This window comes from Muscardinus avellanarius, assembly GCF_963383645.1.
Source record: "Muscardinus avellanarius genome assembly, chromosome: 11".
Lineage (NCBI taxonomy): Eukaryota > Metazoa > Chordata > Mammalia > Rodentia > Gliridae > Muscardinus > Muscardinus avellanarius.
In genome coordinates this window covers 109,971,038-109,985,978 of record NC_137797.1, presented here as the reverse complement: position 1 = coordinate 109,985,978, position 14,941 = coordinate 109,971,038, and the positions used below count along the sequence as shown (strand labels likewise).

Genomic DNA, 14,941 nt, shown 5'->3' with positions numbered 1-14,941 from the left:
TAGTACCCTTGAAGAGCATCCTCTTAAACACTGTGGGGTGGTGAAATTCTATCTTAATATTCTTACTGCAGAGCAAACGCTACACTTTTACCTCTGTCGGCGAGTAAGAGCGCTTTGCAATTCCACATCTACCCACGAGGCAGGAGCACGGGCTGAAACCTTCTTTCCTGTCATGGTGCCGCCTCTCGATGGAGAATTTCATTACTGTGTTTGGCTTTTCCAGACGTAATCACTCCCAACGGCTTGAGTGTTAAGAAGTTCTCAGCGGTGCATGAGTTCCAAAATCTGCATGCCATGTACAAGGCCAGGATCCAAGATTTCGTTCGAGGTCACTTCTACGGGTATGCATTCCTTCTTTTATATCTCTCCATCTATCTATCTCTAGATATCTATCTCTATCTGTGTCTATCTCTCTATATAGATAGATATCTATAGAGAAATATTTAGGGATAGATATGGATATATACAGTAGCATATGCTTTTACATATTTTGTATATTATTTATATATATTTTATATATACATATAATCATATACATACATATATGTATATATGTATGTATATATACATGTATATATACATATGTAAATATATATGTATGTGTGTGTGTATATATACAGTAGGATATGATTTTCCAGATCTTTAGTAGGGAGAAAACAGGGTTGCCGCAATCGGTGTCTCGCTCCCAGCCCCATGTGTTTTAACAGAATCCGCGCGTAGTATATTCTGTTGCAGTTGCTTTACTTCATTGGAAATTTGTTTTGTTTTGTTTTGCTTTTAGTCATCTGGACTTTGATCTAGAGAAGACTCTATTTTTTTTCATCGCTGGGAGGTATGAGTTTTCAAACAAGGGCGCGGACATCTTCCTAGAATCCTTGTCCAGGCTAAATTTCCTGCTGAGGGTAAGGAGCTCTGAGCACGGCACCTCCTCGTAGGGAGGGCTTCCTTCTGTGAGAGGACACAGGCTCTCTGGCTCATTCGTTTCCAAGAGGCTATCTGCTTCTGGGGAATTCAAGGGAGACCCTTATTCTGAGGACAGCTCCACCCTTTAATTCACACACTAGAGATACCACATTGCTCACTTGTACACTTACCTCTGTGTTATCAAGTCCGTATCGTAGACCCTCAGGTAGTACGTGCTGTGTTTAAGCCATCCCTAGAACATCCCTTTTCCCTCACAGGAATTTGCAATCATTTGAAAGATGTGTGAAGAAGTCAAGCAAATCAAAAGCAAAATATCACTCTTTCTTTTTAGCTCCATGAACATGTGGCTTGGATAGGTCTCCGTAGCAACAGAGATATGGCTTGAGCCTACGACCACAGGGATCCTAACACTGAGCCTTGGCGGGCCCCAGCCATCTCACCACAGGCACCGCCCCCTCCCCCACTGAAGCAGCCTTCAGAGTGACACGGACAGACAGGAACACTCAGTAGAACAGCACAGACAGAGGCCAACTCGGCTCCTCCCGGCCCACCTCCTCCCCATGTTCAAGCTAATCCAGCAGGCATCCTACCACCCAGAAACATTAAGGAGGGAGGAGGAAGTTCTCACTTCCAACAATGTGAATCGTTTTAGATGCAGGGAAGTGAGCACTGGAAGAAGTTCCAAAGCCGGGCGTGGTGGCGCACACTTGTCATCCCAGTACTTGGGAGGCTGAGACAGGAGGATCGCACGTTCATGGACAGCCTCAGCTACTTAGTGAGGCCCTCTGCAACTCAGTGAGACCCTGTTTCAAAATAAAGAAAAATAAAATAGGGATAAAGGTGTACCTCAGAGGTAGAATGCCCCTGGATTCAATCCCCAGTATTGCAAAAATTAAAAAAAAATGAATCTTTCTAGACAATTACTAAATCTCCATTTATTTTTAGATGTGACAATAAAAACTTATTACTATTAAACTAGGCAATAAGGTAATTAGAGTACTTGAAGAAGTGAAAAGGGGCATTCTTTTTTCATGGAGCACATTTATTCTTTGGGAGTGTACTGGCTGCTCCAGGGGTGAGTTCCTTATCCCATGGGTCTCGTAGAGTTTCTAAACAGAGTGTCAGGCCCTAGAGGTCACATGCTTGATGGCAAAGTGCCCCACACTCAGGAGACAGTCACTCCGGCGTATATGGACGTACATGTGTACTTGTGTTCACAGTTCAAGTTGGTGCTTCTAGGCCCAAAACTGCCAGAGGTGTGAGGACAATCATCATATTTGTGGGAAGAGAAAAAGGAAGCATAGACTTTACGTTACAAAAACACCAGCTTTAGTTTGATATTTACTACTACACCTGTTATAGGAGCTTAGATAAAACATTAAACCCTCATAGCTTTCTTCTGGCATTAACAAGGAGAATGTCTATTGCACATGATTATTTTCTTACTTTTTTATTTCTATTTTTTGTAGTACTAGGGATTGAACCCAGGGGCATTCTACCTCCAAGCTACACCGCTGCCTGATATTATCTTATTTTGAAACAAGGTCTCAGTCCTAGTAGAGCGCTGATTCACACAGTGCTGAGCCTGCGCGTGCTCCTTTACTTAAGGCCCCCCCCCAACCAAAATGTCACATGGTAACAATCAAGAAAGTTAACAGGAAAAATATAAATAATCTATGTGTATAAATTGACATGGACACACTAAAAAATACAAAGGACAAGCTAGAATAAAATCCTCATTATAGTTCTTTTATTTTTTGTTGCTTGGGATTGAACCCAGGGGCATTCGACCTCTGAGCTATAACCCTGCCCTATTTTTTTTTTAATTCTTTAATTTAAAACAGGGTCTCACTAAGTTGCAGAGGGCCTCACTAAGTAGCTGAGGCTGTCTGAGAACTCCAATCCTCCGGTCTCAGCCTCTGAAGAACTGGGCTTATATGCCTGTGCCACCACGCCCCGCTTTCTCATTATATTTCTAATCCAACATTATAAAGAATCGATTTTTACTTTGCCATACTAGTTTTCAGTAAAGTTATATTTTAGCCTTAGAAAATCACAGTGCTATCAATAGCAATTGTTGCCTATTCTAGATGACAAGTGTCATGAAAATATGAGTCTTCAAACTCTTAATCGGCAGATATCGACTGCAAGCCAGCTTTAAATGGAAACTTCTGAGTCAGTCTCCAGAGGATGAAAATAATTTCTTTGAGAATCATAAATAAATATTCTCTTTGGTCTAGTGGCATTTAAAAAAATCAGTCTTCTTCAAGGTTTAAGGTACGCCCGTCACGTGTGTTGACTTTTATCTTTGGGAGCTGACTTCGTTGTGTTTTCCAACCCTCATCAGATGCACAAAAGCCACGTCACCGTGGTGGCGTTTTTCATTATGCCTGCCAAGACAAACAACTTCAATGTGGAGACACTGAAAGGCCAGGCGGTGAGAAAACAGCTCTGGTAATCTCCGTCTTGTGAACATTCTCCAGCAATCAATGGAAAGGGAATCGTCCTGTGCGTGGTGTCTGAGAGCGCTCCTCCATCGCCATTTCCTCCTTGGGCTCGCTCTGCATACGTGTTGCTTGGTTCTCTTCTCTTTGCGCTACTGTGTTAGATTACGTGACGCCCGTAACATCGTAGGCCTTGTTAGAAACTCCGGAACCAGTAGCCGAGGGAGGAGCTGGCCCCTGCAGGAATCTTTAGAGATGGGTTGAATATGTCTTAACTTTTTATTGGGGAAATTTGAGAGCATATATCAATGTAGTAAGATCCATGTGATACCTTCCTCCATCCTCAGCCCAGATTATCAATCGATTCCCCCAATCATTCTGGCTCTACCTCCATCGGTGCTCCTCCTGACTCTCGGTCGCCCCGGGCTATCACCAGGCAGAGAATTTGAAAGTTTCTGGGCTGGTTGGGGTGCTGTGTTGTCCCAGAGCTGGAAGTTTTTCATTCAAGCTCAGCTAGAACATAGGCAAATAAGAGGCTCTCCAAAAGAGATCTGTAATTTCAAAGAACGTTGTTGAAACCACAGCATCAGCATGACGCTCAGAGATCAAGAGCCCTGCCACCGTCTAAAGTTGAGACTCTTGTATTTCAAACAGGGACACTGTCCATTCGATGAAGGAAAAGTTTGGAAGGAAACTCTATGATGGATTATTAAGGTAGGTGCTGGGAATATGTCACATATTTAGAGATTCACTATTTAAACTTAACAGTGTAGACACTCTAATGTATGGGTTTTCTTCCAAAAATAAAGCAATTAATAGGCTTTGAAAATGTGTTATGTCTGGCGAGCAGTGTTTTACCTTCACTTGCAAACAGCAGAACACAGTTTGTTTTCGTGAGAACACTGTCTGTCGTTGATGTGGTTGGGTTCAAACCAGCGGGACACGTTACAAGTTAATATTCAATCTGGCTGAGGGAGATGTCAAGTCAAAATAAAGACTGACTTAACTTCTGTATTCAGTACTCATTTACTAGCCAGGCATGGTGGCACACGCCTGGATTTCAGTACTTTAGAGGCTGAGACAGAAGGAGAGCAGGTTCAAAGTCAGCCTCAGAAACCTACTGAGACCTGTCTCAAAATAAAACAGGACTGGAGGTATGTCTGAGAAATAGAACTGCTCTGGGTTTAATCCCCCATACTATACACACACACACACACACACACACACACACACACACACACGCATTTACTTATAGGTTAAATCCAGGTTAACATCTTTACTTAATAAATAGTGATATAAATGAAACATATAATATAGATGTATATGCCTGACACTTAGACAGTACTTAATTAGTGCCAGATTTCTTTTGCTGTGTGTGGTTCTGGGGACTGAACCTCACAGGCTTCTACCTTCAAGTTATACCCCCAGCCTGGTTCTATTTCTTATTCGGAAACAGGGTCTCCATAGGTTGGTGAGAGTCTGACTATTTGCTGAGGCCGTCCTAAGACCTGTAATTCTCCTGTCTCAGCTTCCCAAGAACTGGGATTGCAGATGTGTGCCACCATGCCTGGCAGCTGTTTTTACTTTTATTATTAACACTGCTTTTCTCACAGAGGAGAAATTCCTGACATGAATAATATTTTGGACCGAGATGACCTAACAATTATGAAGAGAGCCATCTTTTCAACTCAGGTAAAAAGGAAAAACTGCCCACCATTTTTATAATTATTGAATCAATCTAGGCAAATGTTTTAATTTGTTGGGATGTTCTGACTGGGGAAATATTTAGATCTGAGAGAAAAGATATTCTTGCACAATCACTTAAATGTTCATTTTTTAATAGTTTTGAGGGCTTCTTTTATCTTTGTATCTACCTGTAGAATCCATTTAGAACTAATATATCCAGTTTAAAAATTGTGTGTACTACTCTAAGGAAAAAGAAAACTTAAAATTTTCCAAAAGCATAAGATTTGCATCACAGAAGAGAAAAAAGTGGCCATTTCTTAGTTGAATGGAATTTTCACAAGAATGGTAAAACAGATGTGCTGGGCATGCACCTGAACCCTTGTCAAACAGGTGCTGGGTAGAGGAAGCCAGCTCTGCCAGAAGATCCCAGAGTGATTGGTCTTAATTAAAATTCCCGGACACCCTCAGGTTTCAACCATGTCCCCAAAGCAGTCACAACGCCTAGACCTTTTCGTACAGTGAGTGGCCCCGTCCTTCCCAGTCTGGGAAAAGAGTTGTTGGGCCCATTCTCGTCCTCCAAGCACTCACAGAATGCCGTCATCAGTGTCCCCTCAAAGGTCCAGGAGCAGCGCCTATTGCTCAGTCACTCACACATGTACCACTTCCTCCCTCAACTGACTTTGGTCCCTGTCACCACAGCGACAATCTCTGCCTCCCGTGACCACCCACAACATGATCGATGACTCCACGGACCCTATCCTCAGCACCATCCGACGGATTGGGCTTTTCAACAGCCGAACAGACAGAGTCAAGGTATTCTGCCCACCGCCTGGGCTCTGTGGCCGCCCCGGTCACAGAATCCATTTTGCAGCCTTGACCGGAAACGTCTCTTAGGTTAACATCTATCACAAATATCTTAAGCTTTCCGAAAGAAAACCAGTTCTGCTTCTCGCTTTGAGGAGCATTTTGGCAGAGAATGATAACTATTTGGGCACCATTCTTGAAAACTGAAGCGCACTCACGCTTTGGAGTTACAATTCTAGCATCTAATTTATTGCACAGCGCTACCAACAAGCGTAAGAAATTATCTAATCTTAATGATGCAAATATAGTCTAGGAATTACTTGAATGGAGGAGTCCAATATTAACATGAATTGTGTTTATTCCTGATAAAGTTTAATATCAAGGGGTAAAATCTGAGAAGCTCTTGGTTTTAGAAAATGTATGCTTATGGAGTCTTCTATAGACCCTTCCTTGATCTTTGAGTGGCTCCCATGACCAGGTACGGGATGACTTGCTGAGGGTATTTATGTCAAGAAGGCCTGTTTTCTGGTTCTGTGGGGCTTAGCCTGGAGATGTTTGCTGAGTCTGCTGGGTCTAGGCTGGGTGTAGAGCGCAGAGATGAACACACAATTGCTTAACTCCTCCCAGCTCCATCCCTCCGCGCCCGAAATCCATCATCCCCAGCTGTTATCAACCTTCCGCAGTCCCCCTTTCTTTCCTCTCACTTTTTAGCAGATGACTTCCTTGGGAGTTCAGCGTGTTAGGAACTTCTTCTTTGACCCTCTGTGCTGTCCTGGAACATAGAGATTGCTGTTTACCTTTAGGCTCTGCAGACTGGTATGGGCTCTTGTTCCTGCCATTCCTAGGAAGCTTTTCTTTCCTCCTTTCCTTCTCCCTCCCTCCTCCTCCTCCTCCTCCTCCTCCTCCTCCTCCTCCTCCTCCTCCTCTTCCTCCTCTTTCCTCATCCTCCTTCTCCATCCTCCTTCTTCTCCATCCTCCTCATCCTCCTTCTTCTCCATCCTCCTCATCCTCCTTCTTCACCATCCTCCTTCTTCTCCATCCTCTTCCTCCTCCTTCCTCCTCCTCCTTCTTCTCCCTCCTCCTCCTCCTCCTCCTCCTCCTCCTCCTCCTCCTCCTCCTCCTCCTCCTCCTTCTTCTTCTTCTTCTTCTTCTTCTTCTTCTTCTTCTTCTCTCCCCCCCTCTCTCGAAGCCTCCCCTACCCCTCTTCATAGCCTGCTAACTTATTTATTTTAGCACAATAGTCCATTGTTTGTGTGTACTGGGATTTATTTATCTATTCACCTACTGAAGGACATTTTGGTTGCATCTAAATTTTGGCAATTATGAATAAAGCTGACATAAGCATCTGTATGCTGGTTTTTCATGTACACCTTTTCTTATTTGGAAATTGTATTTTGCATATCACTGATGTGATTACAAGGTATAATAAGCAGGACATGGTGGTACACATTTGTAATCCCAGCACTTGGGAGACTGAGACAGGAGGATCCCAAGTTTGCGGACAGCCTCAGCTACTTAGTGAGGCCCTCTGCAACTTAGTGGGACCCTGTTTCAAAATAAAGAATTAAAAAAAAATAGAGCTTGGGGTGTGGCTCCAAGGTAGAATGCCCCCGGGTTCAATCCTCTGTTCTGCAAAAGAAGTTATAATAAATATATAGAAAGAGATATTTGTATTTATAAATAGCTATTTATACTGTTTTAAAACACTAGCACATCATGGCAACTGGCCATGGTAAATGTGCTGCCTCTTACTCTGAGTGGAAAGGATTTTGAGCAGGGGAGTGGCTGACGTTTTTATGGGTCACTGCCATTGCTGTGTTGAGTAGAGACTCATGGCCTGGAAGCAGGGAGAGGTGGTAGGAGGCAATAGCCTGTAGGAGAGAGAGAGAATGGTGGAGATGTGGTAGGAGGCAGTAGCCTCTAGGAGAGAGAATGGTAGAGAGGTGGTAGGAGGCAGTAGCCTGTAGGAGAGAGAGAGAATGGTGGAGAGGTGGTAGGAGGCAGTAGCCTGTAGGAGAGAGAGAGAATGGTGGAGATGTGGTAGGAGGCAGTAGCCTGTAGGAGAGAGAGAGAATGGTGGAGATGTGGTAGGAGGCAATAGCCTGTAGGAGAGAGAGAGAATGGTGGAGATGTGGTAGGAGGCAGTAGCCTGTAGGAGAGAGAGAGAGAATGGTGGAGATGTGGTAGGAGGCAATAGCCTGTAGGAGAGAGAGAGAGAGAATGGTGGAGAGGTGGTAGGAGGCAGTAGCCTGTAGGAGAGAGAGAGAATGGTGGAGATGTGGTAGGAGGCAATAGCCTGTAGGAGAGAGAGAGAATGGTGGAGATGTGGTAGGAGGCAGTAGCCTGTAGGAGAGAGAGAGAGAATGGTGGAGATGTGGTAGGAGGCAATAGCCTGTAGGAGAGAGAGAGAGAGAATGGTGGAGAGGTGGTAGGAGGCAGTAGCCTCTAGGAGAGAGAGAGAGAATGGTGGAGAGGTGGTAGGAGGCAGTAGCCTGTAGGAGAGAGAGAGAATGGTGGAGATGTGGTAGGAGGCAGTAGCCTGTAGGAGAGAGAGAGAATGGTGGAGAGGTGGTAGGAGGCAGTAGCCTCTAGGAGAGAGAGAGAATGGTGGAGATGTGGTAGGAGGCAGTAGCCTCTAGGAGAGAGAATGGTGGCTTGGGTTGGGTCTTCTGGTATGATCTCACCTAGAGGGAATTCTTAGACCATCTCTCTGTCTCTCAGTTCATCTCAGTCAGCTAATTCATGTGTGGGTCCTGCCACCATTGTCCACTAAATAGCTCCCCTCTTTCCTGCCTGAACTGTGAACAAAGTGATAAATAGTACAGGGGTTGTTTGTTACAGAACCAAATATAACCGTCTTTGCTGACCAAGGCCAGATTGGAAGATGTAGTTTGGTGTGAGAGTAAAATTGGGCATGGAAATTCCCTGTCCTGCAATCTAAACTTGGAGCCTAAAGAAAAGCTGAGCCTACAGATTAGATACAGAACATAGGGTTCTATAGTATTGAAATAACCAAATCATAGGGAAATTTTTGCTATATTTCATATTTTTTAAAAAAATTGGAGTTTTCCTTTTCTAGGTGATTTTGCACCCAGAATTTCTCTCTTCCACGAGTCCCTTACTGCCCATGGATTATGGAGAGTTTGTCCGTGGCTGCCATCTTGGAGTGTTCCCGTCATACTATGAGCCCTGGGGTTACACTCCAGGTACGTGACATGCGCAGATCATGGAGTCTCTTGGGTTTTAGTGTCTGTATATTATTTTATGAGCATATATATATATATATATATATATATATATATATATATATATATAAAGTTCATATGTGCTTTCTACTAAGCTGCTTTTCTTTTAAGTTTGTTTTATGAAAGGGTTTTGGTTGGAATCTCTCTCAAGGGTCAATTTTATGCTTTGTAGATCCCAACCTAAGAGGAAAGCCAAAGATTACATGAATTATAACATCACTGGGCATATTTTATTGAGTATTTGAGTTATTGCATCACTGTATACAAAGAAAAAAAGTTTTTTCTCTACCCAATCCGATCTGTAAATAGAAATAAGACATTGTTTGAAAGTAGAGCAAAACAGTAATAAAACAGTATTCTAACAACATAGTTCTCTAAAACATATTTCAGGAGAATACTTTTTAAAAATGAATGTATGTATTTAATTTGTAATAGGAAATACAATAACATGGTTAAAGAAACATGTAGTGTAATATATATATTAAAGGTGAATTTATCAAATAAGCTCACAGTCCAAAGCAGTACAGTCCCAAGTGGCCATCTGCATGCAGAGAGCTTGTCCAGGGGTCCAAGAGCTGGAGTCTCAGAATAGGAAAAACTGATAAGGTAGTCTCAATCCAAGATGGAAAGGTCAATAAACTCTCCCCCAAAAACAATGGATAAGGTCCAGTTTGAACCCAAGACACAGTAGGTCGCTGGTCAGAGCAAGAGATCTGGAGGGGGCACCGGGCTTGAGTCCCAGCCCTCCCACATCCTTTGCCCTTGTGAAGTGGGACAGATTACTTGGCCTCTCTGGGCTTCCACATCTTCGCCTGTAGGATGGGGACAATGAAAGCATCTCTTCATAGGTTTTGCAAGAAGTCTGGGTGTGTTAATAATGCACGCATAGAGCTCAGTACTGCCCTGACATGGAGCAGGCCCTGCGATTCCTAGGCCAGCTGGGGCTCTTTTCTCCTCTGCATGAATATGAGAAGGCAGGGGCTGGTGGAAACTCAGGCCTTTGTCTCTTTCTCCGGCAGCTGAGTGCACCGTCATGGGCATCCCCAGCGTGACAACGAACCTCTCTGGCTTTGGTTGTTTCATGCAGGAGCACGTGGCTGATCCTACTGCTTATGGTGACGATTCTCATCATCTTCCTAGTGCGGACAAATGACCCCAATCACGTAGGGCACCAGGTCTTACAGAGTCAAGGTCTAAAGCCATCCTGATGTGCACCCTTCTCGTTTAATTAAAAGTTGATTTAATTATGGGGTCCATAGATAAGAACGCTATTAATGGTCAATATATTGGGTGAGAAAACAAAGTGCAGATGGAGAACAAGACCTGGACAAACTTGACGTCGTTCTTTTGCTTGTCATTGTTTTTTCTCTGCAGCCGGGTTTGGCCCATCTCTTCCTAGAAGGAATATTACCAGTGTCACGGTCTTAGAGTACATATAATGGTCATTATACATAGAACACATGTACTATTGTTCTTCCAGGTCTATGTCAAGTTAGAAGTTAAATTGTTTAAGATAGCAGGAGAGTCTGTACCATCGTCTGTTTGTATTGCCCATCCCCAAGAAAAGTTAGAATGGGGCGAGTCCTCTGCAGATGCCCAGCCACTTCTCTTGTCCTCACATTTATACCCCCTTTACCTGGCTGCTTTCCCCCAGGATAGAGTGGTCAATCACGGCTGCACAGTGGGAACAATAGGGAACCCTCAAAACACTCGTCTCACCCCAAGGTTCTGGTTAGCGAGCAGCCCTGGAGAATCCGTGCTCCAGCTTTTGCCTAGATGGCTGTATTTTTCTCAGTAAGGTCCACTCTGCTGGCTGTGTGTCAGTGATGGCTTTAAGCCTTTCTATGGCGATTACCAAAGAAAGAGAGCCTTCGTAAAGGAACCTGAAGGAGGCAATCGTGGAGTCAGCAAATAGATGATACATGAGGTTTTTGGTAGACTGTAAGAGATAATAAATAGGAGAACTGTTTTAAGATTAGCACTGTTTTGTTTTGTTTTTTACCTGTTTTTTGACTTCTGTGGTCTTCAGGTATTTACATTGTTGACCGGCGGTTCCGCTCTCCAGACGATTCTTGCAATCAGCTGACTCAGTTTCTCTACGGGTTCTGCAAACAGTCACGCCGCCAAAGAATCATCCAGAGGAACCGCACCGAGAGGCTCTCCGATCTTCTGGACTGGAGATACTTAGGCAGAGTAAGCAGGTTTTTGGTAAACATGGAGGGCCACTTTAAGAATTCCACGGGACTACTAAAGTGCTGGTTTTAGTCATAATCTGGAAAGTCAATTCGATATCATAATCACTAACATTGCAATGTGCTCTTGTATGTTTTATGGGAATGTTCAAAATTCCAAACCCAATTTTCTCATGAATTAGTTAGAGCCCATCTATACCAGCAGGTCTTCTTGGCCTAGCTACAAAGCTGACAATTCTATCGCCAGTGATTGACTTAATGCATCGCAAGTGTGCAGAACCAGTTCCCAGAACAGAGGGGAAGCCCTCGCTCTGTCCCTCAAGGCACAGTGTGAGTACCTTCTTCCTCTGCAGTCGGGTGGAAGTGAGAGCGCTTTCCAGAATAACAAGTGCCGGGAATGTTTCCTTCGGAATGTCAGTGGGTCTAACCGTAGATGTTCACTATCTTACAGCCCAAAGACTTAATAATAAACACATTGGCTTGCCTTCACATAGGTATCAGCCTAATATACCGGGAAGCCGAAGCCTCCCAGCCAAGTGACAGGCGCTGCCACTGACTGAGTTTCTGAGCATTACGCTGTAATACCAAGGCTTATTTCAATGTGGAAGGCTAATTTTACTATCTTTATTTTTATTTTCATCTTTTTTTTTAATGAAAACAGAAAGACGAGTCTCTTAGAAGTTATGTTTCTGTGTGTGTGTGTGTGTGTGTGTGTGTGTATGTGTGTGGTACTAGGGATGGAACCAGGGACTTTCTACCTCCAGGCTATACTCCCAGACCTATTTTATATTTTATTTGGAAACAGGGTCTCACTAAGTTGCTGAGAGCCTCACTAAGTAGCTGAGGCTGGCTTCAAACCTGCACAATCCTCCTGTCTCAGCCTCCCCAGCGCGGGGATTGCAAGCCTGCGCCACCACGCCCGGCAGAAGTTGTTTCTAACTTAATGCCTCATCTTTCTCCCATGCCACGTGCGTCTCTATAGAATGAAGCCAGTGTTCTTAGTGCTCAGTTTGGGGCTTGGTGTGGCCGGCTTTGCTCTTCCCCCCAACTGTTTGTAGTATTCCATTGTCTGTGCACTGAAAGGTAATAAGACTATAAATTGTCATTTATCCCCTAATTCTCAAACTCAGGATGCATGGATTCTGCCACTTTATGATGAGTGTGTGTGTGTGTGTGTGTGTGTGTAAGCATCTTTTAATTAGGAGAATAAGACTTTATGTAATAAGTTGTTAATTGATATATCCAATCTTTCCTTAACCCATGAATCGGCTTTTTATCAACAGTATTACCAGCATGCCAGACACCTGACATTAAGCAAAGCTTTTCCAGATAAATTCCACATGGAACCCACTTCACCACCAGCGGTAAATATTTAATGTATTGGGTTTTGTTGTTGTTGTTGTTTTGTTCTGAAAGACAAATTTTTTACTTATGATAAGCTCTAACCATACTTTTTAACTTGAAAGTAGCTGAGCACATGTGCTATTATACTATGCAATATATTTGATACATTATATTATATAGTATTATGCATCATATCATTATAGATATTATATCATATCATATATTATATCAAAGTGCTGAGCTAGAGCAAAGAGTCCAGGAACTCAGAAACCAGACTATCTCAAAGCCCTTGATTCAGAGTTACCCTTGTGCGTGGAATGAGTAGACACATAATTCATGCCCTTAGTAAGGCCCTGTCCCTGCCTTAAAGCTTGAAGTGGTTCTGTAGGGCATCCATTCTCTTGGGAGTTGTTCAAGAATAAGCTGGGCGGCTTCACCAGGGTTTTCTGTCCAAGGAGATATTTAAATGTAGAGTAACCACTTGGCAAGAATGAAAAGAGTGAATTCAAGCTTGTCAGGAGAAATTGGACCAGATAAACATTTTTTCTTCCATTCAGTGGTGCCCACCAGGAAGTCTTCTTCTAAAGACCAATTAGACATTTATATTCTAAGAACTTCCTCGGGCCACATCCCCCACCAGCCTCACTTAGACAGGGAGGGGACAGGACAAGAAACAGTCTGAAGCAGGCATCTCTCTGTAGTGACATTAGACCTTGCAGAAATCTACGCAGTAATATGAGAACTAGCTGTCTTTAGGGCGCTGTCCCCCAGGTGGCAGATATAACATCCACCTTGGTGAGGGAGGGTGGCATATGCCTGTATTACCAGCTTCTCAGGAAGCTGAGGCAGGAGGATAGCAAGTTTAAGGCCAGCCCAAGCAACTTAGTAAAATCCTGTCTCTAAATAAATAAAATAAAATAAAAAAGATTAGCTCAATAGTAGAGCACTACTAGATTCATTTCTCATTCCTCCTCCCCCCAAAATAAAAAGATTCAATTTAGCTTTAGGAACTGGCAGCTCTTTTTATTTTTTTAATTTATTTTTGGTATGAATTTTAGGGGAAAAAAATATCTGAGCCTTGAAATGAGCCTGTGCTCATGACTTGATAATGTGCAAAGCAGTTGCCGTCCAGCGTGAGGAGCAGGGCCACACTTCCATGCTCTTCCCTCCTGGCTCAAGTGTGAGCTCTTACGGGGGTGGGCATCCTGCTTTAGCTCATTGCCTTGGTAGCATCCTGGTACCCAGTGTGCACCTGACACACATGTGTGCCTGTTTATGGAATGTGTATTCTTAGGGAATCTTAGGTACCGAGATAAAATCCCGGGGACATTTGCTCCTTAACTAAAATGACAGCCACTGGTGGAGTTCCAGGGTTGCCTCCGTGGCCTGGCTTCCAGGATTGCTTCTGGTGGCGGCTCCCCATCGTAGGTCCAGTTGCCCACATCCTGAAGGTGAAAGAGACTGTCGGCATCCGCAGTGGAGACAAAATGCTGCAGACTGCTCACAGACTTGGTGCCCAGCCTTGCTTGTACCACAGACTGTGCTGTGTGGCCTAGGGCAAGGCTTTTGACCTCAAACTTCTTTTGTTAAGGAGAACAAATCTACCAGAGCATTGTTAAAATAATTAAAGGAAGCCAGGCGTGGCGGCACACAGTTGTAATTCCAGCAGTTGGGAGGCTGAGTCAGGAGGATTGCAGTTCGTGGACAGCCTCAGCTACTTAGTGAGGCCCTCTGCAACTCAGTGAGACCCTGTTTCAAAATAAAGAATAAAAAATAGGGCAGGGGGTGTAGCTTGGAAGCAGAATGCCCCTGGATTCCACCCCCAGTACCACAAATAAAGAAACAAATAAGATTACATGCATGTGGCACGTGGTAATGCTTAATAAAGAATAGGTATAGTTAATGAATTTCTCTTGAGTTTGGTGGTACTAGAATCAAAGTGCAGTAAGGTAGAAATTTCTACATTCCTCACCAAAGAGAGCTAATTAAAAAAAAAAACTTAAATGTGAATGCCTAATGTTTATGCCCTTAGAAGCCAAGAAGTCATGCACTGTCTGTGCCTTATTTTTCCCTTTGGCAGACAGAAGGATTTAAATACCCCAGGCCTTCCTCGGTACCACCGTCTCCGTCTGCGTCTCAGACCCCCAGTCCTCAGAGCAGCGACGTGGAAGACGAGGATGAGGACGAGCGGTATGACGAGGATGAGGAGGCGGAAAGGGACCGGCTGAATATTAAGTCGCCATTTTCCCTGGGCCACGTTCCTCATGGGAAGAAAAAATTGCATGGTGAATATAAGAACTGA

At 43.7% G+C, this 14,941-nt stretch overlaps 1 protein-coding gene across 1 annotated transcript in view; it reads left to right on the top strand.

Moving 5' to 3' along the window:
* GYS2 (glycogen synthase 2) overlaps window positions 1-14,941 on the top strand; it is a gene marked incomplete at both ends in the record, with an annotated part of 34,011 nt that extends 19,070 nt beyond the window's left edge. The window contains 11 exons of the mRNA XM_080706323.1: window positions 224-341; window positions 782-902; window positions 3,272-3,378; window positions 4,023-4,082; window positions 4,982-5,060; window positions 5,754-5,867; window positions 8,938-9,064; window positions 10,123-10,218; window positions 11,133-11,296; window positions 12,579-12,659; window positions 14,720-14,941. Of these exons, the coding sequence (XP_080562449.1) occupies window positions 224-341; window positions 782-902; window positions 3,272-3,378; window positions 4,023-4,082; window positions 4,982-5,060; window positions 5,754-5,867; window positions 8,938-9,064; window positions 10,123-10,218; window positions 11,133-11,296; window positions 12,579-12,659; window positions 14,720-14,941 (1,289 nt within the window). The remainder of the gene's footprint in view (window positions 1-223; window positions 342-781; window positions 903-3,271; window positions 3,379-4,022; window positions 4,083-4,981; window positions 5,061-5,753; window positions 5,868-8,937; window positions 9,065-10,122; window positions 10,219-11,132; window positions 11,297-12,578; window positions 12,660-14,719) is intronic.